Genomic DNA, 21782 nt, shown 5'->3' with positions numbered 1-21782 from the left:
TGTTGACATTCCGAGTTTGTATTGGCGATTGACCACAGATTTACTAGCGGATTAAAACAATTGCAGTATTGTTTAATTTGGCTCTCAAATTGTAACCTTGCCTTCCATTCTGACAAACAAGAATTGAAATTTACCAAAGCTGAAACGACACAATTTTCAAAGGAAACATTTACAAAGGTAAATGACTTTTCCGATTTTGCCGGTCCTTTATCCAAATTTAAAGGAATTATCTGATCGCTAATGCACTCTAGTGCAGCAGCAGCAGCAGCAGCAACAAACAGCTGTGCAGAAGGAGGACATTGTCCTTTCATCTCATCTCATGTGGGATTCTAAGTGTGCTGCTGTGAGGCAAGTTCACTTCAAAGGGATCGTCACAAATAATTCTGTATATATTTTTCCTTCTTTCCCCATTGGGAAACAAATAAAGGGGAAAGATTTTGCCCATTAGCAGCCTCTAAGGCGTATATAAATAATAAGAGAGGGTACCTTTGAGACATTTTCAATTGTAAACAGAATGACACAGGCAATGATGGTCCAGTTTTATACTGCCATCATAGAGTCTGTCCTCACCTTCTCCATCATGGTCTGGTTTGGCTCAGCCACCAAGCATGACATCCAGAGGCTGCAGCGCATCGTTTGATCAGCCGAGAAGGTTGTTGGCTGCAACCTTTTTCCCCCGCACCCCCCCCCCCCCCTCCCTCCCATCAACGAACTGTATACTGCAAGGGCCAGGAAGCGAGTGAGTAAGATCATCTCTGACCCCTCTCACCCTGGCCACAAACTGTTTGAAGCACTTCCCTCTGGAAGGCGACTCCGGACTGTCAAAGCCGCCACAGCCAGACATAAAAACAGCTGTGCTTTTTTCCACAAGCAGTAGCTCTACTCAAAAGCAAAAGTCTTTTGCTCTGGTATTTTATTTCATTCTTCACATGTTTAAATTTTTATGTTTTATTTTTAATTGTGTACTGTGTATCGTGTTGTTACTTGCGTGCAAAGCAACAAGGCAAATTCCTTGTATGTGTATATATACTTGGCTAATAAAATTTATTCAATTCAATTCAATGCATCGATCACAAATAGAGTTTTGACATGACTTCCAATGTTTTCCACTTTCCATCAGTTTGGGAAGAAAATGAACAGTGAGCCAAACCCATTGGTCCAATTGTCCGTGGGGCATAACACATTTGAAAGTAAGGTGAGCAGCCGTTCTCCTGTGATGGGCCATGTTTCAGTTATTGGGTTTGTATTTACCATTGTTAAGGAATGTAAATTAATTTAAAAAAAACAAGGTTCTGGAGGAAGTCAGCGGGTCAGGCAGCATCTGTGGAAGGAAATGGACAATTGACATTCCAGGTCCGGACCCTTTTTCAGATTAATGGAGTAGGGGGAGAAAACTGGTAAAGAGAGAGAGAGGGTGGTCTCCACCCCAAATGTCACCTGTTCCTTTTCTTCGGAGATGTTGCCTCACCTGCTGAGTTACTCCAGCGTTTTGTTGAGTTACTCCCAACATCTAGGCAAAGCCTGGCAAGTGATAAGTGAACACAGAAGAGGAGGGGTGATCAGCAGATGGGTAGAGATAGTGACAAAGGCGAGAGGTGAAATGGAGACAAAAGTCCGTCAGATAAAGAAGTAAGAGGAGGGGTGATATGTAAAGTCAAAGGGAAGGACATGAGCGGAAGGGAACGGGGATGGGAACGATCATGAAATAGAAAGAAATAGGTGTCTTTGAGTAAGGAAGGTTGGGAGATGTGCGGAAGGAGGAGTGGAAGGGTATTTTTTTGCATGGAGAATGATAGTCTGTCGGAGTGAGTTATCAGAGGTGGTGGTGAAAGCAGATACAACAGTGGCATTTATGAAACTTTTGGATGGTCACGTGAATATTCAGGGAACGGAGGAACTTGGAGCCCGTACAGGCAGAAGACACTAGTTTAATTTGGCATCATGTTCGGCATGGACATTCTGGGCCAAAGAGCCTATTCCTGTGCTGTATTGTTCCATGTTCTCTGTACGGAGGTATGAATGGAAAGAAGTGGATGGAACGCAGGAGTGATTAGTTTAGTTTATTGTCATGTGTACTGGGATACGGTGAAAAGCTTTTGTTGCATGCTATCCAGTCAAAGACAAGACTAAACATAATTAATAACAAAAAGGATAAGAGTGTGTGGTTTAAGAGGATGTTCATGGAGTGAGTTGGAGATATTAAGGAACTGGACATCTATGAAGGGAATAAAATGGCGGGGGCCAGGAAATTAGACAATGCTAAAAGCAGCATGGTTTCAGAGGAATTTGGGACAGTCCCAGACCTTGAGGACAAGAAGTAGATAGAAGAATGTTGTGTGCATGTAGCCGTTGCGAGTGATGAGATTTGAGGATGCGGAGGGAAGATCTCCCTCTATTGTGAAAAGTTGGTGCCCAGGAACGATCATGGTCTTGATGGAAGAGTAGTCGATGTAGAGGGAGATGTGAATAGGTGTCAGAATTGGGGTTTGAGTTCCACACGGTAGAGGTCAATTTGCCAACAACACCTGCACCAACTATTTTAATGGCGAGTATCATTAATAAGCAATATTCTGCATGTGGAGAGACTAGACTGCATGATGGTATGTCACTGGGCATTTCTAGCATTTCATACTTTGTTTCTGCCACTCCTATATTCTTTGTGACTATAACCCAATACTAATTTATTAATCGCACAGTATTGCCTACCAATATTTACAGATCCGATATCGAACCACGAATCCTGTCTGGGAGGAAGCGATTACTTTCCGCATTCACAATCCACAGATTGTGGACCTGGACATTGAGGTACAGTGTGCAAAAACCATTGGAGCCAGTATGTTGGGGATTTTGAATAAGTTTACTAATGGAAACAAAAGTTTGGTAAATACTAAATTTCTGTATTTGTGTGGCTAAGAAATTTTGTCTTGTGCAATGAAGCATTGTTTGATCAGATATGGTTCCCTCTATATCAGCTAGCAAAAAGGATATTAAACAATGTTTCCAATTATATTTTAAACCAAATTTTAATATTTTGGGATTTCAATATATAGGCATTTAGAATCACATGATGTATTATGATTTTCACTCAGAAAATGCAGCATTTTTTCATCATTTTTGTCTGTTGACTTCAGTTTTTTTATCAAACATAAAGTGATTTAGAAACTTTATAAGTACATAATACCAACTGGATCTCCCATCTTCAATCAAATATGATTCCATGTCCTTATACTTTATTGGTCTATGCTTGTTTGTGACTATTCTTCTGGATTAGTGCTTTTGAAATATAAACTTCGCTTGCATAACATGAAGACAGGTCATCCCCATCGCCTGAACTTAAGAACAACCTGTACACACAACTGGGAGAGTGGTTGGGTGGATTTGCAGACTGTTGCTTGGCTACAGATATCTTCTGTTGTCTGCGCACTCGGTTCACAGCCACATATCCAATTTGTGAACCGCCCAGGTTACGAACAGTTCAAAGGAGCAGAACGCTGGATATAACCTGCCATTGCTTTTGCTGAGAAGTGGCATTTGATGGTGAATGTGGCATTTGATGCTGAGAAGTGGCATTTGATGGAAGTGGCCAGTGCCTGGAGATAGCATTCGGTGTCAGGAAGGCTACTGATCTCTGTACCTTTTCCCTGAATGAAAATATTAATTGGCTGCCGTTGATAACTTTAGTCAAGATGCTTTTAACAGTGGAGTGCTTTGGATATATTTTTTTATTTGGTTAACTTGTTTGGTTACAATTCAATTCTGGCCAAAGTGGTCTGCTTCAGATTTGATGTCTGGTCTGCTTTAGCTTTCTTTGCAATCAATTTGCAGAAGATGTGCATTAATGGATTTAACTGTTTGCATCCTCCATTTTCCTCTGAAATTGTTTAACTCCTGTTGATCCTAATGTCCCATGGATAATGACAGTAATTTAGTTTAGTTTCATTTAGTTTAGAGATACAGAACAGAAACAGGCCCTTCAGCCCACCGAGTCCGCACTGAGCAGCAATCCCCACACATTAACACTATCCTACACACACTAGGGACAATTTTACATTAACCCAGCCAATTAACCTACAAATCTGTATGTCTTTGGAATGTGGGAGGAGCTGAAGATCTAGGTGAAAACTCACGCAGGTCACGGAGAGAACATGCAAACTCCGTACAGGCAAGCACCCGTAGTCAGGATCAAATTTGGGTCTCTGGCACTGTAAGGCAACAACTCTACTGCTGTGCCATCGTGCTGCTTTGTTCTTCTAGTTGGAAAGTAAAGTACTACCGACTGACTACAGTTCAAAATATAATTTTGTTTCTCATTTTATGACCTCTGTTTAAGGATTATGTTTTGGTCAATGATTTGCAATCTTGCTGATTTTTCTGCTTTGGTCTGTCTAGGTTAAGGATGACCGTCACCAATGCCCACTCGGTTCATTCACTCTGCCTCTCAAACAGCTGCTGCAGGCGGAAGAGCTAACGATAAACGAGCGGTTCCCATTGAACAACTCTGGTCCCAGCAGCACTCTCAAGATGAAGATAATGCTTCGAGTAAGCTTAACCTGTCTCTTTGTCTCATTTAGTGAAAGACCAAGTTCTGCTTTCTACTGCTAAGGGAATGAGTTTAATTAGAGGCTGGAGTTGGTCTCGGGGATCGTGTGATTTTGAGTCCAAAACACCTGGCAGAATACTCCTCCTTGAGTAGTTGTCTTCATCGGAAGATGCATACCTGAAGAAATACTAAATGTCATCATTTGGTGATATTCCGATGGCAACTCTCTTGACCTGTACGACTCCCATGGTCCATACAACTACGTGTCATTGAAGCTGACCAAATAATTAAAGGCCGAAATAGAGTGGATGTGGAGAGTATATTTCCAGTAGTGGGAGAGTCTAGAACTGGGATAAAAGGACATACCTTTAGAATGGAGATGAGAAGGGATTTCTTTAGCCAGGTGGTGGTTAATCTGTGGAATTCTTGTCCACAGATGGCTGCGGAGGCCAAGACATTGGGTACTTTGAAAGCGGAGATGAATAGGTTCTTGATTAGTAAGATTACAGGTAGAAGGCAGGAAAATGCGGCTGAGGGAAAAACAGATCAGCCATGATCGAATTGTGGAGCAGGCTCGATGGGCTGAATGGCCTAATTCTGCTCCTATGTCTTATGTGAGTGCGGTTTCATGGATGAGTGAACTGCATGAGAGCGTGCAGAGATTAGTGGGCTCAGAACAAAGTTCAAACAGCAGGACCGCGACTATTATTTCTGATTACTACCAGTGTTGCATTGCTAGTGAGTGCAGAAATAGGAAGATAGAGCAGATGAAGGTGTCCATGGAGAGATTGGATAGGAAGGGATTTAGTTTCTGAGAATTTGATAATGCTTCTGATGAAGTTAGAAGCCCACAAGCCAGATGAGTTGCACCTTAATTGAAATGGAACCAATATCTGTTGGGAAGGGTTTAATTAGCGTGGCAGGGGGTTGGGAACATGCAGAACCAGAAGGAAGAAAAGCTAACCTGGAAATATCAGATAAGGAATCAACTGAAGAGGTATTTGGGAAGCGACAAAGAAAGAGGAGGTAGTCTATAGGTGATAATAAACAAAGTGCATCAGGAAGAACAAAACAAGATTGCATCAGGAAATGGTAAAGGAAAACGATGAGGTAGAATTATAGATTTGTTCTTTGAATGCATGCAGCATCCATAACAAAATGGGTGAGTTGATGAGATGAATCGAGATAAATGGATACGATTTGACTGCCATTGCAGATATTTGACTGCAAGATGGCTGTGGGTAACTGAACACTCAGGGACATATAACATTGAATAAAAAGGGGGAGAAATAAACCAGGTGGTGTCGCTCTGTTAAATGGATAATGTGCTCACTGAAGTTGTGAGGAATGATATGGCTCTGTACTTCATGATCTGGAATCAATTTGAAATTTAAAATAGTAGTAAGAAATCACTGGTGACAGTTGTGAAAATAATATATGCGATGTATTCAATATGTCAATTATTAAACAATGTATTTTAAACATTTCTGGATATTAAGGGAATCGAGAATAGTGCTGGAACATAGTATTCGCTCGGACTCAAGGATTCAGAAAAATGATACCTACAGTTCAGTTAAGTTCCTGGGGGTGGTAGGGGTGAGAGAATGAAGGCCCCAGTGTATCTGTAGATCTGCTATGTCAGAAAAATGCAGACCGGCAAGTTGTGTCAGCTTTGCTTGGAGAGTCACGGACATTCAAATGCTATTATGTACAAAGTATTAGAAATTCCTCTTTGCTGTTGCTTAGGAGTTTAAAAAAATACCATAGCTCTAGCTGATTAGTGCAACCATTTAGCTCAACATTCTCTTGTTATAAGGTATAGGAGAAAGGAGGCTCTGGATGGAGATGCAGTGTTGTGCAAAAACATTCTATTTGCCACCAAGTAACATTTGTTAAGCAGCCCAGTGTTAAAGATTATATTTACTGTTTTCTATGAATGCTGGGTTCATCCACGGAAATATAGTTTTATTTTCTTAAGTAAAAATGTCAAGATTAGATAGTACTGTGGTTATTAATTTATTTTGTTTTTGGTTATTATATATTTGTGGTTTATTTTGTTTAAGGGCTGCAATGAGTAAAAATGTCTTTGACTGTTGTCGATACAAATGACAAACCCTCGACTCGACAGACCAATCATTTCTGAAATGATTTAAAGGCAGCTTTTCTCCAGGGCCAGAAATATGAGCAAGTCCAGCATTTTCTGTTAGTTTTCTTCAGAGTCAAATGTTCCAGATAATCAATTCAATTTTATCCTTTCCAGTTGTTGATCTTAATTTCAATCCTAAACTCTTCATATAGCTTTGCATTGCAGTTATTGCATTGCTTCATTTACTTACCGGTCAAGTTATGGAGTAATTCTCTTTTTTTCCCCATATACATAGATCCTTGCAGCTGAAAAACAAGACAAAGCTACAGGCCATTCCTCCATTCAATTAAAGAAACAGTCATCTCAAGGCAAGGACGGCAGTAGGTCCAACCAGCCGGTTGTCTCGACAGAATCAAACAAAGGCGCCCCAGCTGTCCCTGATGCTGACAGTGTCAAAAAAGTTGAGAAGGTGGACAAGGCGGAGACCAGTGCCTCTTCCCTGAGCCCCCAGAGATCCACAAGCTTTCCACCAACTTCTATGGCCAACGTCACATCCAGTGTAACAAGCTCTCCATCACACCTTGCGGCCAAAGAATCGACCCCAAGTATCGCCTCAGACGTGTCGCTACCCTTCGCTACACAAGAGTTACACCAGAGGCTGCGGCAACTGCAGAAGTAAAACCCTTACTCACTTTTACACTGAGGGGAGATGGGCCAAACAGAATTTCATAATTCCATTTGTGCAAGCCAGCTTTAATTATTGAATCTTTAGATTTTATTTGTTGCAATATAAATACACCTAAAAGAATGTTTTTTTTTTTTTTCTGACTTTGCATAACAATTTGTATTTACATAGTGCCTTTAATAGAGTAAAACATTTCTAGTTGCTAAGAAAGATTTGCTGAATTTGGGACAGTGCCACATAACTATAGATTAAAACCTGTCAAAGTGGTAGCTTTTAAGTAGGCAGCGATGAAATGATTAAAACAGGAATAATGCACAAGGTTAGAATTTGAAAGGCACGTGATCATGGGCTTATGAGATATTGAAAATGGTTAGGGGCAGTGTATGGAGTAGTTTGAAAAGAAGAAAAATAATTGTAAAAGTGAGGTACCTGTACTAATTAACTGGAAGCTTTTGTAAGCCAATGAGCACAAGACTGGTTAGTGATAGTTAAGATATAAACAAAATCTCAGAATATTTAGTTTTTTAATTCAACATGTTCTCCACGTCATCTGCAATGGAACCCAGTCTAATCTGATGAATACTCTGCTGGCTTGGTATATGGAGTGTAACTTAATATACAGCTGTTCATCGATCTACGATGGGGTTACGTTCTGATAAACCCATCGTAAACCGAAAATATCGCAAGTCGAAAACGCATTTAATACATCTCGATCACGTGACCGGAAGTGACGTAAATCTCGCTGCCTTTGCCGATCATAAAGTCGAAATATCGCAAGTCGAAGCATCGTAAATTGGGGGGCACCTGTAAATTAATGTAAATAAGTGTGATTATGAGCAGGTCAATGCAGAGCAATTGTAGTACCTGTTCAATCCTGCACAAATTAATCATATTTCTTAAAGGCCTGACAACTGCTAGCATTTTGAAGATGTGAAAAAGGCCTCTAGAGAAAACAATCCATATTTGTCCAACCTCTCTTTTTTGCTGATAGCCTCTAATCAGTTTGTATCCTAGTAAACCTCTTTTGCATTGGTTACACAGCCTCCACATCCTTCCTGTAATCAAGTGACCAAAGCTACACACAATACTCTAATTGCAAACTAACCAAGATTTGATAAAAAGCTGCATAAACTCCCTGACTCGTATACTCAATGCCTTCACCTATGAAGGCAAGCATGCCATATGCCTTCTTTACCTTTGTTGCTACTTTCAGGAAGCGATGGACTTAAATCCCAAGATCCCACTATATATCACTACTATTAAGGGCCCGACTAAGCCACCATGGATCCTGTACATAGTAATCTTCTGGATCAACCTTTTCAAAAAAAAAACTCAGATCAACTTTGTAAGGCATGATCTTCCCCAGACAAAACCATGCTGCCTGTCATTAATTATCACATTTTCTTAGAAATTAGTGTAAATCATATCCCTAAGAACAATCTCCAATAGCTTCACTACCATTAAGGTCAGGCTCACCGGCCTAAAATTTCCTGGCTTATCCCTATTTCTCTTCTTAAACAAATGAACAGCATAAAGGCTTCTCTCCTGTCCTCCGGTACTTATCCTGTGGCTAGGAAGGATACAAAGATCTTCATCAAGGGATTCGTCAAGGGTCTTTTCCACTCAGTCTCTTAAGTCTGCTCTACCAGTTAATCAGTTCACTGTGATCTGTTTGAGACTTCCACTCAGCATTCTGTCTTTTTATGGTGGATCTTCATCTATAATAAACATTTATCGACCTCTGCCTTGATAATATTCATGGATTCTGTTTCCACTGCCATTTGAGGAAGAATACCAAAGACTAAATCTGGATTCTCCTTCAACAAACAACATTCTTTCCAAATCTGCATTCGTCACGAACTTACAGAATCTTGCATGTTTCAATCCAAACCACTTCTCTTTGAGTGCATTGATATTCTTGCTAACTAAATTTGATACACTTCATTGTTTGAAAGCACATTACTCTTTGATCTTCCGTTTTATATGCAATAAGTGACTGACATTTTATCAGAATGTAGTTTTGAGAGAATATTTGTGTTACTTGTGTGTTGCAGTGGAACTACTCTTGGCCAGTCACCGCTGGGTCAGATTCAACTGACTGTGCGCCACAGTTCTCAACGAAACAAGCTCATTGTGGTTGTACATGCTTGCCGGTAGGTGATAGAGTGCTGGTGATGTGCTCGTACGTATGTTTGGGATTTGTAAACTAAGTTTGGAGTGTGGGCTGGATTACTCACTCCAGAATCAAGTTTATGCCTGTCGAACGTCTTGGTGATAATAAAACTAAAAGCAGCTGTTTATCTCATAGGAAAACTGACTCCTGCTTCTGTCCTTCAACGTGACTAGTGGGCCTGTCCCACTTAGGCGATTTTTCAGCCGACTGTCGGCGACTGTCAAGTTGCCGGCAGTTGCCTGAAAAACCGGGAACTAAAACGGCAACTGTCAGAGTGGAACACGCACATGCTCACACTCACACTCACACTCACACTCACACTCACACCCACACACACACACACCCCGCAAAGGCGGGGGCCAGGGCAAGCAGGGGAACGCTGTCTAAAAACATTCCAACGGTGCAAAGCCAAGGTGATACAGACACACACTGCGATGAACATTGGAATCTTGGAAGGTTGGTGCTGTAATTAACATAGAAACATAGAAAATAGGTGCAGGAGGAGGCCATTCGGGCCTTCGAGCCAGCACCGCCATTCAATATGATCATGGCTGATCGTCCCCTATCAATAACCTGTGCCTGCCTTCTCCCCATATCCCTTGACTCCACTAGCCCCTGGAGCTCTATCTAACTCAGCTAAAGCACAGTGTACAGTAAGTCCTTTAAAAGAGGGGGGGATAAGGAGGGAAAAGGAGTGAGAAGGAGCAGAGACAACTTTTAAGAAGCCAGAGATACACGGCTATGAAGTTCGGCGGACATTTAACATTACCGGTCGGTTCCTTGGTTCTGAAAAGTACTGCTTACCTTTCCCCCCCCCCCCCCCCCCCCAATGAGCCAATGAAATTCACCGGTCACCATCGGCTCCAACCTACGAGAACCTACGACCTCCTGGCAATCCACTAGGACCTCCTGGCGAACCACCTACGGCTCGAGAATTCTCGCCACTCCATGGCGACTTCATTCTAGTTGCCACTAATTTTTCAACATGTTGAAAAATTCTCGGCGACCATAATGAGGCCGTGACTGGTTGCCAAAATGTGGGAACGCCTCACGACCATGAAGGAGACTCCCCGGCAACCACCCGCGAACATGTGGCGACTCCAAAGTCTCTTGCAGTCGCCTAAAAAGTTGCCCAAGTGGGACAGGCCCATTAGGAAGAGAATAGAGATACCTCAGTTGGATAAAGATAAGCCCACGATTTGTTGTTTGTGGGCAGCAAAGAGCAGTCTTGTATGCCTGAAATCTTCACTATCTTGTATCGCACTGTGGGTGTTGATTGAGTGATTTAGAGATTAAAGGTAGTTGATTTGCGTCTAGCCCCACATTGAAATGTTTTGCTGTTACTGGGAGATAAACTGTAGTGAACTAAAAAAAACAACAAGAAAATAAAAATCATTAGTTGGCTTAACATATAAAGAAGTACCTCGGGTAAATGTTATAGACAATAGGTGCAGGAGTAGGCCATTCGGCTCTTCGAGCCAGCACCGCCATTCAATGTGATCATGCCTGATCATCCCCAATCAGTACCCCATTCCTCCCTTCACCCCATATCCCCTGACTCTGCTATCTTTACAAGCCCTATCTAGCTCTCTCTCTCTTGAAATGTTAGAGATACAAAGAACTGGAGATGCTGGAAACTTGAGCAAAACACAAAGTGCTCCTTCACCTGCTGAGTTCCTCCAGCACTTTGTGTTTTGGGTAAATGTTTAGGTAATTTGGGGCAATCGTGATGTAATCTGTTTTTGCATCTTTTCTGTCGGTTTTTGTATCAAGAAACCAAGGTGATTATATAGTCATTCATTGTTGGAGTATCTCAGGGGGACAGGCAGCATCTCTGGAGAGAAGGAATGGGTGACGTTTTGGCTCGAGACTTTTCTTCAGACTGTCTCGATCCGAAATGTCACCCATTCCTTCTCTCCAGAAATGCTGCCAATCCTGCTGAGTTATCCAGCATTTTGTGTCTATCTTCAAATTAAACCAGCATATGCACTTCCTTCTTACACATGATTATAGTCATTAATTTATGACCTTTTTTTCTCTTGCAGGAATTTAATAGCTTTTTCTGAGGATGGTTCAGATCCATATGTTCGATTATATTTACTGCCTGACAAGAAAAGATCAGGAAGGAGAAAAACATCTGTGTTGAAAAGACAGCTAAATCCAGTCTTTGATGAAACGTGAGTGGAATATCCTTTTTCATTTATTTGAAAATATTCCAGCAATAGACTACTGTTTTGTTGCTTGGAGGCTGGTGGGTGAAAACTCAATACAATTTCTATACAATGTGCAACAATTGCTGGATTTACAAAATAAAAGCATATTAGCGTATCATTGTTGCAACATTACTGTTTTCTGTCGAAAATGCTTTTGGGGTAAAAGCTTGGTTTAGACAATAGACAATAGGTGCAGGAGTAGGCCATTCGGACCTTCGAGCCAGCACCGCCATTCAATGTGATCATGGCTGATCATCCCCAATCAGTACCCCGTTCCAGCCTTCTCCCCATGTCCCCTGACTCCGCCATTTTTAAGAGCCCTATCTAGCTCTCTGTTGAAAGCATCCAGAGAACCTGACTCACCACTCTCTGTGAGAAAAAATGTTTCCTCGTCTCCGTTCTAAACGGCTTACTACTTATTCTTAAACTGTGGCCCCTGGTTCTGGACTCCCCCAACATCGGGAACATGTTTCCTGCCTCTAGCGTGTCCAAACCCTTAACAATCTTATATGTTTCAATGAGAGGCCCTCTCATCCTTCTAAACTCCAGAGTGTACAAGCCCAGCTGCTTCATTCTCTCAGCATATGACAGTCCCGCCATCCCGGGAATTAACCTTGTAAACCTGCGCTGCACTCCCTCAATAGCAAGAATGTCCTTCCTCAAATTAGGGGACCAAAATTGCACACAATACTCCAGGTGTGGTCTCACTAGGGCGCTGTACAACTGCAGAAGGACCTCTTTGCTCCTATATTCGATTCCAACATGCCATTCGCTTTCTTCACTGCCTGCTGTACCTGCATGCTTACTTTCATAGACTGATGTGCAAGGGCCCCCAGATCCCGCTTGTTCTCTGCACTCAGTGGTCAACCTGATATACACTGAATCTCATTGATTGATGATGATGGTAGTTTTAACCCTATGATGTGCTGACTTTAGTTGCTTTATGTTTTACTGTGCTGGGAATAGAAAAAAAGAAATTAGCAATCGGCTGATATTCCCCATTTCTGTTTACCAGTGCCTGCAAGGTATTGTGTTCACACTGAAACCTGGGTGAGTCTCGAATCCATGTTGTCTTTCCACTTTCAACTTTAGTTAGGTTCACTCCTGAAGGTAATACAAGATGAAGGTCAGTGGCATCTAGGAACTGGCCATTGGGAGAATGAAAGAGGGTGGTGTTAACTCTTTTTTCCTTCTCTTGCACAGTAATGCCACATCCCCTCATGTGTTTCTCAGGCAGGAGGAGAAAAGGGAGACTCACTCATTCTGCAGTCTAGTTTCAACCAGCTGTAGGGAAGTAAGTGAGATCATGTTCAGTGACTCTGTTGATCCATCGACTAAAATAGCAGCACAAAATAGCACGCCCAATAGTAGGATACTTTGTTCAAAATCTCATTAGAAATTTAAGCTATGTCTCGTGAATGGGACACGCTATTTTAATGCAGTAATTGGGTTAGATATGCCGATGGGAAAGTTAATCTCATGAGTATCATGTGATGCATGGTAGTTAATGCACTTGGCTACAGATGTTTTGCTTAATAAAGCAGAATTTCTTTGAAAATATTCCTAATCTTTTTTTTTTGTCAGGTTTGAGTTTGCTGTGTCACCTACTGAGGTACCGAAGAGGACTCTGGATGTAGCTGTGAAAAACAGTGGTGGCTTTTTATCAAGGGACAAAGGTTTGCTTGGAAAGGCAAGTTTCATTATGTAGTGTACTTGCAGAATTTTATGCTCAAAGAATTTATCTGCTTTTCATGGTTTTAATGAGAACTTTGGTACTTCACATTTTTATAGCTGCTTTAATGTAGTGAATCTTCCAGAGTTGCTTTGCACAAGACCATTATCAAAAGAATGTTGTCATGGAACTAGGGCAGAAAATTAAAAGCACAAAGTACTGGTGTTAAATTCCAGAATCTGCAGTTCCCTCTGTCTCCAGAAAATCAGAAACTTGGTTCAAATCAAAAATGATTTGTGACATAGGAGGTAATTTGGTCCATCGTTCCTGTGTCTTTCAAAAAAGAGCGAACCAAACAATTTGTACCTTCCAACTCCTTTGAATCACAGATCTATGATTATTTTAAAATGTAATAATGATTCTCTGCCAATCCTCTGGTTGAGGGGGTGAATGCCAGTCCCAGCATCTGGTTTAAAAACAAATCTTCTTCTTCCTTCTAATATCCATACCAGTTGCTTTAAATGTCAGCCCCATGATGTTAGATCCTTCAGCCAAGGGGAAAAAAAGCTCCATCTTAGTCCCTGATAATGCTCTCTTCCATTCTCTCCCTCTGTCTTTTCTGTTCCAAGGAAAATAATCCCAGTTTATTTTCACAGCTCTAATGTTCCAGTCTTGGAAACATCTTGGTTGCTTTGAAATAGAAACAGAAAATGCAGGAAATGTGCTGCACATCAGGTGACAACTATAGAGAAAGGAATAGAGCTGATGTTTCCAAGAAACCTGTTACTGCAATTTCAATTCTTTATCTAACTTCCATTTAGAATACAGCAAGTCTGCTACAATAGAATTTATATGCGAGGCTTCAAATAAAGAATAGCGTAAATGGCACAGGATCTTTAGTTACTGTGAAACATACAATTTAAAGTGATGGAGAGTCATTTTGCCTTTGTAGGACGGAAATAGGAAGGAAAGGAGTTAAAATCAGAAATAATTACTGCATGAGGATGAGCTAACTGTCTACCTGAGAGTGGAACTAATCAAATTTCACATCTTCCTTGCATTTGTGCAAGTATATCATTTCCTTGGAAGTTGGCAGTTTCTTCTTACCATGTGTTAGGTCAACCAGACTTTAGATTTTAGAGATACAGAGTGGAAACAGGCCCATCGGTTCACCGAATACGCACCGACCAGCGATCTCCCCCGTACACTATCATTATCCTACACACAAGTGGCGATTTACAATTTTTAGGGGTTAAATAACCTAAAAACCTGTACATCTTTGGAGCGTGGGAGGAAACCGGAGCACCCGGAGAAAACCCATGTGATCACAGGGAGAACGTACAAACTCAGTACGGATAGCACCCGTAGTTAGGATCGAAACTGGGTCTCTGGCACTGTAAGGCAGCAACTCTACCACTGCACCACTGTGCCGCCACTTAAGGAATCGTAAGTAATCTTGGGCATTAGAGTAGTTAAGAACCATGAACATTAGAATAATAATAAGGCAGTGAAATGATTAGGGTACGTGGAAGTATTATCAATTATGAAATGGTATCAATACTTTGAAATTAAAATGCAGAAGTTGAGAAGGTAATGAAACTATCTCAAAGACAGACGAGACAAATATCTGAAGATGGCATGGTCTTCAGAGCCGTCAGTCAAGTATTCAGTGTTGATATATAACCCCTTGCTTAACCAATTACTCGTTAAGTTGGTAACTTGGTCATCGCGCCATAGAGTCATACAGCACGGAAACGGGCACTTTGGCCCAATTCCTTCATGCTCCATCTAAGCTTGTCCTATTGCCCACGTTTGACCCATATCCCTCTACACCATTCATCTCCATGTAGCTGTCCAAATGATTTGTAAATGTAGTTCTTTGTCTGATTCAGCTACTTCCTCTGCAGTTCGTTCAATATATGTATCACCCTCTGTGTGAAAAACTTGCCCCTCAGGTTTTTATCAACTCTTCCCCCTCTCACTTTAAACCAATGCTCTCTAATTCTTGATTTCCCAGCTCTATGAAAAACTGTGCATTCATCTTATCTACCCCTAATTTGTGCTCTTAATGGAGTGATTTTGCCACTCAAACCTAATTTAAAACTCATACAGAGGGCTGTGCATGTCAGTGATGTGGCCAGATAAGGGGAAAATAATTGCAAAAGATGGCGAAGGAGGAAGCAAATTATTAAACAACATGAAGCATCAGTTTGTTGCATAATCATTTTAATGCATATTGTTCACTCTGGCATTTTTAACTATTACCTCCAAATGAAAAATATTTAAAATCACAGTAAAACCAGTCAGTGTTTGAAATAATAAAATACAATAGTTCAGATCTCTAGTGTAAAGATGCTTTATAATCTCTATTATTCTTTCTGTATAGCTATTAATAGAAATGACAGAGGAAGTGACGAAAGGCTCTACACAGTGGTAAGTACCATGGCTTCAGGTTACCGCATACCAGAGCACTGTATGCTTCCGAATGCACCATACATGGTGCTGCCACCTTGAGTTTTCCAACAAGATATCCAAAGGCACATTGCAGTTTTATAGCGATAAATAGGAGATAGGAGGCATTATGATGAAGTTAGGGAATATCCAAACCCTGTGGCCTATGGAGTCATGGGTGGCAAGATTTGTAAAATTGCTGGAGACAAATTGGCCAACGGTGTGAGTTCATGCTGCTTTGAGATGGGGCAGGGGAGAGGAAGGGTGAAGCAGGAAATGGGTTGAATACTTGGATGTACATTTTAAATAATTTGTACTGAGGATGGGTGACCATCTGAATAAATAAGGCAAGGGTTGATGAAAGCATGGGTGCAGGTATTGATGTGGGCAATTTACTGCTATGGTTTAGGTCTCTGAAGTGGAAGAACAGTACACTAACCCAGTCGCAGTGTCTTCACTATATTCTGTGTGTTGTGATCTGAAAATGTATTAATGTGGAGCTTAGATAAAGCAAAGAATTTAATGGCTTGTCGAAAGGCAATTGAAAATATATTTATTGCATATTGTCTTTGTGGATATTGGACAAATGGGCTGAGGAATGCTTAATGGAGTTTAATACAGATAGGTGAAAGATATTGCATTTTGAGAAGTCAAACCAGGACATGACCTTCACAGTGAATGGCAAGGCTCTGGGGAGTGTTGCAAAGCAGAAGGCTCCAGGAGTACAGGCACATAGTTCTTTGTGAATGGCTTCACAGGTAGGTAGGGTGGTCAAAAAATCTTTCCGTGCATTAGCCTTCATCAATCAGGGCACTGAGCATAAAAGTTGGGATATTACAGTTGTACAAGGTGTTGGTGAGACCACATTTGGAGTATTGTGTTCAGTTTTGGTCACCGTGCTATTGGAAAGATGTTAAGTGGAAAGAGTGCTGAGAAGATTTATGAGGATGTTGACAGAACTTGAGGGCCTGAGTTTTTGTGAGAGGTTGGCAGGCTAGGGCTTTATTCCATGGAGTGCAGGAGGCTGAGGGGTAATCTGATAGAGATGTATAAGATCATGAAGGAAATAGAAAGGTTAGATGCAGAGTCCAGAGTAGGTGAATCAAGAACTATGGGTATAGGTTGAGGGACAAGTTTTTCATGCAGAGGGTGGTAGGTATATGGAAGAAGCTGCCAACAGATGTAATTGAGGCAGGTACTATAACAATATTTAAGATATTTGGACAGCTACATGGATAGGAATGGTTTAGATGGATATAGGCCAAACGCGGGCAGGTGAGACTCGTGTAGATGGGGCTCTTGGTCATCATGGGCAAGTTGTGCTGAACGGCCTATTTCCATGCTGTATTGCTCTTAAGTTGAGCACTAGGTTTAATTGTAAATCATTTGCGGCTTGTTCAGTTCATGGGGCCGCGGAACGTTTTTGAAAGTGAGGGGGCTGAGCGATCACTGATCAAGTACCCGGTGAGGGAGCGGAGCGACCGAGCAGGGGGGGAGGGTGTGCGAGGGTGGCACAATTATTATTTTTTGTTGTTGCTCGACCTTTCTCTCTCTCGACTCTCTCTCTCTCTCTCTCTCTCTCTCTCTCTCTCTCTCTGCCTGCGGGCCGGATAATTTTGGGTTATGAATCATGTTTCGCCAAAAAAGTGGAGGGGCTGCAGCTCCGCGGCCCATGCAGTTTGATTCTCATTGCCTTGTGAACACTACAAACATGTTATGGAAAGCTGCTGAAATTGATTCCAGTCAACATTAGAGTGTTTGGTTCGATTTCTCAGTCTGACAACAGGAAATAAAAACAGAGATCACTACAACATGAAAAAATTCACCATCTCTTTTGGTTCAAAAGGTGATTGCAAATGCTTGCTTCGGACCAGCTTTCAACAGCACAGGTAATTGTGTCTTTAACTATCTTCCAGGTACGATCTGACAGAAGATGGTGCAAAGCATCAGCCCCAGACCTAGAAGTACCAACCCAGTGTCGATACCATTGGTCTCCAAGGCTTTTATTTGTTTTTTTAAATTATCCTGGGAGCACCAGCACCACACAAGGCTTTGCACACGTGCCAATGAATGCACCACAGATTTTTCAGAAAATGTCATCTTCCCCATATGTACTTCACTCGGTTTTAGTATTGCTTGTTGCATTTTAAAAACACCTACTTTTATTGGTTAAGAGTTTAAAAAATAAAATTAAACCAATTATTGGTAGCACAGTGCATGGTGTACATGCTAACTGTGTCCCCTTGGTCATAAAATATTTCCTATTCAAGACTGTAAATTACTGCAAGGCAGAATGTTGATCCAGGATTACTTCTGACTTATTTTCTGTAGGTTTGCAATGTATAATGTGTAAATACAGCAAATGTGATTTATGTATTGAGTATGCAATGTCTGAAGTATATGGAAGGAAGGATATTGCATTTATTAAAATGGCAGGCATGTCTCACTGAGCAGTTGCCTTGTGCTCTTTCTGGTAGCCACGTATTTGTAGTGTCTAATTCTACATTGGAATGTGTGCTGTGAAATGAAATAATACATAGGCCTTACTGACTTATCAGGTCTCCTATGTTACACAGTGCACTTAGCAGCGAAAAAGAAATACAAGCCATGGAGCAGGAAACCTAAACTTTTCATTTGACAATCTGTGGAAATCAGCACAGGGGTTCAAAAGCAATTATTTGTTTTAGTTTTGACATTCTACCGTGGAGCTGTGCGCATAATTTCATGAACGCATGAGGAAGGAGTAAGCCACCGGTGTGTCGAGCATACTTTGACATTCAATGTATGATCATGGCTGATTCAATTGTTCCCTTAGCACTGCATTCCCACCTACCACTGGAAACCACTCTTATCAAGAATCTATCTACCTCTGTCATAAAACTATTCAAAGACTCGCTTTTCACTGTCCTTTCAGGAAGTTAGATACTCAATCCTCTGAGAGAAAACATTGTGCCTCGTCTAACTTAATGGGTGACCCTTTCTTTTTTTAAAGTGAACACTAGCTCAAGGTTCTCTCACAAAAAGAATCATCCTCTCTGCATCCACCCTGTGAAAACCTCTCAGGATCTTGGATGCTTCAAATTTCCCCTTGCTCTTCTAAACTCTGACATATACACGCCTAGTATGTCTAACCTCTCCTCATAAGACAACCCATCCTTCTGCCTATTAGTTTGGTAAAGCTACTTTGAACTGTTTTCGATATATTTCCATTTAATAAGGAGACCAATATTGTACCAGGTGTGGCCCATTGTAACTGAACCATAATCTCCTTTTATATTCAATCCTTTGCAAAAAGTAACATTCTGTTAGTTTTCTCATTTATTTGCTTTACCTTCATATTAGCCTTTTGCAAATTATGGACCAGAACACCCAGATCCCTTTATATCTCAGGGCGTCGCAATCTTTCACCATTTAGATAATATACCGATAAATGCTTCCTGCCAAAATGGTGAGTTTCACATTTTCCCACATTATACTGCATTTGCCCACTTAGCTGACCTACATATCCCTTTGTAGTCACCAAATGTCCTGGAAGTTCTTTGCTCGGACATTTATCCTCAACCTCTACAGTTGTGTTGTGTTCTTCCTGTAAACATTCACGATTCCCTGATCTACTGTTTCCAGACTGTTCAGTTCATGTTTAAGGATGCATTGAATTTTGTCCTCGGTTTCCTTTCTCTGTCGGCATGCATGAAGTCAGAACCCAGCCCTTTAGGAAATCAGAATAAATATTCCCAGACACGTTATTTATGAGCCAGGGCACTCTATTATGAAACTAGTTTCCCATTCTACAAATATTGTATATGGGTACACACATGACAAAAGTCCATTTTACGCTTCAAAACATGTTTGAGACATTGCTATTCTTTTAAATGCAGAAAGGCCCGTTATATTAGATAAAGATGGAAAACACTGGAAATACTCAGGCAGCATTGGTGGACGGAGAAACAAAGTTAATGTTTCAGGTCAATTACTCTTCATCAAAGCATATTTTGTTTGTTCTTTTAGGCATCGCTCATAGTTTCATTCACCCTAGTAAGTTTAAATGGTAAGCTGAAAGGTTCATAACTTCTTTGTTAAGTGGGTTATTGGTATTTAATTCTGGATATTTAACGTTGCATCTACCCTAACTTATTTTGTTCCTACAGTATTATGGGGTTTTGAGCTTTATTTTTGAGGTTTTATCGTTACATATGAAGTCCCCAAAACACACTAAACTTGGTTTTACTTGAGCAGAATTATAATCTTTTGTTATCAATATTATTTGCTGCAGTCCTATTTATTTCACACGATCATTGAGCTAAATATTTTCTCCACTCTCAATCTCCATTTGATTGTAGGTTGGCTTGATTGCTGCTCTGAAAGTACATTGTTCAAGCCAAACATAGCAAAGCTTGATAGAACTGGTGACAGAAGGCCAGCAGAAAATGATGAAACTTGAATCTGAAATCAAATATCGAGTGCATTAATGAAATATAGCTGAGTTGTGCAATTTGAAAGACCCTTTGTTTGCATCTTCATAATGCGGTTAATATTTGTTTTATGCTGCTCGAAGCAAAACTTATTTCCAAATCGATGAAAAGATTCTGTTTTTATGGCAACTGGTTTCTAGTTCATTAATTTAAAAATTATTTAATTCAGCTGATTTTAAAATATTGCAAATAATGATTTAAAAATACTGCAAATAATGAGTATCAGTACATTTTTCTGTGTTGTCAACACAATGGCGGTATTTTGTCAGTTCTATCATGTTCTAAAGATAGCTGACGATGACATTTGTAGTGCAAGTTATTCTTCTGGTATATTAACATTTTAATTGACGCTTTTAAAGGCCTTCTATTCAGAAACATCAAAAAGAAAATTCCAATGAATTGGAATGATCATACCACACGATGCTCAATGAGATTTCCCCTGCAATTTCCCTGAAAAGTGCACTCTGTAACTTCTATTTTGTGTTGAACATTGTTCGAAGAACATTGCGGTTGAGTCAGCCAAGTCTATTTGTTCAAGCTACCGTTGTCTGCTCCATGCAGGTATTACTGTGCCTTAAATATTGATGTATAAAAATATTATGGACACTGATTCATATTTGAGGATAGTCATACTTGATAGATTTGTTTTATAGCTGTTGTATTTATGACTTTTTTTGCTGAACTGTTAATGCATCATAGCATAAAGTATATATTTTTTCCCTTCGTCATGAGAATGGAAAAAGTGTTCAGCCGTATCAGTGCTGTGTCACCTGATGACAAAGGTTGTCTTTTCTCACTCTATCTGCATAACCTCAAACAATGATTTAATGGGATTGCCAAATTAGGGGCCACTAATTTGTCCTATGTGGATTTCTTGGTACAAATAAAGGATCTGCCACATGTTCAAATTATTTCCCTATCAAAGGTAGAAACAAATATTGGCCCGGGGTGTGCAATGGAATATCTTTGTGATATCTGTGCATTGGCTTGCTTGAAATTATAATCTTATTTTGTAAAAATGCTTTGCAATGCCAATGGAAGAAATTTAGAAGAAATGAATTGACAGTGGGAGAAATAAAGCCAAAGTCTATCATTGTTTGGAAATCATCAGGTTTTTGGTCCTGGTATCTTCACTGAAATGTAATTTTTTCAGTTGTGTTCAACATGTTACAGTGTGCCGTGCTTGATATCCTGTCTTCTACATCAATTGCATCTGCTGCCAGCAATGTACAATCAATAAAAAAATTAAGAAAATAGATTTACTTTTATTACTTTATAATTTCTTAATGTTTATTGAACCAACACTTGTAACGTGAGGAAAGTTGTTACGTAACAATGTGTGTCTTTAAAATCTAACATTTAAGTACAATACAATCAGCAGCCATTAGCTTACACAAAATCCAGCAAGTATCCTGAAGCAAAAGACAAAATTTGTCATTTATAGGGTCTCTGAATCTCAAAACCGTGAGTTTGGATGCTGGAAGAGTTCC

The 21782-nt window shown here is 40.5% G+C and overlaps 1 protein-coding gene across 3 annotated transcripts in view; it reads left to right on the top strand.

Moving 5' to 3' along the window:
* esyt2 (extended synaptotagmin 2) overlaps positions 1-21550 on the top strand; it is a 143028-nt gene extending 121478 nt beyond the window's left edge. For all 3 annotated transcript variants that reach the window (XM_033044576.1, XM_033044568.1, XM_033044586.1), the window contains 9 exons: positions 1121-1195; positions 2719-2805; positions 4390-4539; positions 6922-7301; positions 9366-9464; positions 11530-11661; positions 13282-13387; positions 15756-15802; positions 17737-21550. In XM_033044576.1, coding sequence (XP_032900467.1) covers positions 1121-1195; positions 2719-2805; positions 4390-4539; positions 6922-7301; positions 9366-9464; positions 11530-11661; positions 13282-13387; positions 15756-15802; positions 17737-17782 — 1122 coding nt within the window. In that variant the 3' untranslated portion in view covers positions 17783-21550. The remainder of the gene's footprint in view (positions 1-1120; positions 1196-2718; positions 2806-4389; positions 4540-6921; positions 7302-9365; positions 9465-11529; positions 11662-13281; positions 13388-15755; positions 15803-17736) is intronic.
* Positions 21551-21782: the final 232 nt, after the last annotated feature.

This window comes from Amblyraja radiata, chromosome 2 (genome assembly GCF_010909765.2).
Source record: "Amblyraja radiata isolate CabotCenter1 chromosome 2, sAmbRad1.1.pri, whole genome shotgun sequence".
In the NCBI taxonomy this organism is placed as follows: Eukaryota; Metazoa; Chordata; class Chondrichthyes; order Rajiformes; family Rajidae; genus Amblyraja; species Amblyraja radiata.
The sequence above is the reverse complement of the archived record's forward strand: the minus strand, read 5'-3'. Positions and strand labels throughout refer to the sequence as shown.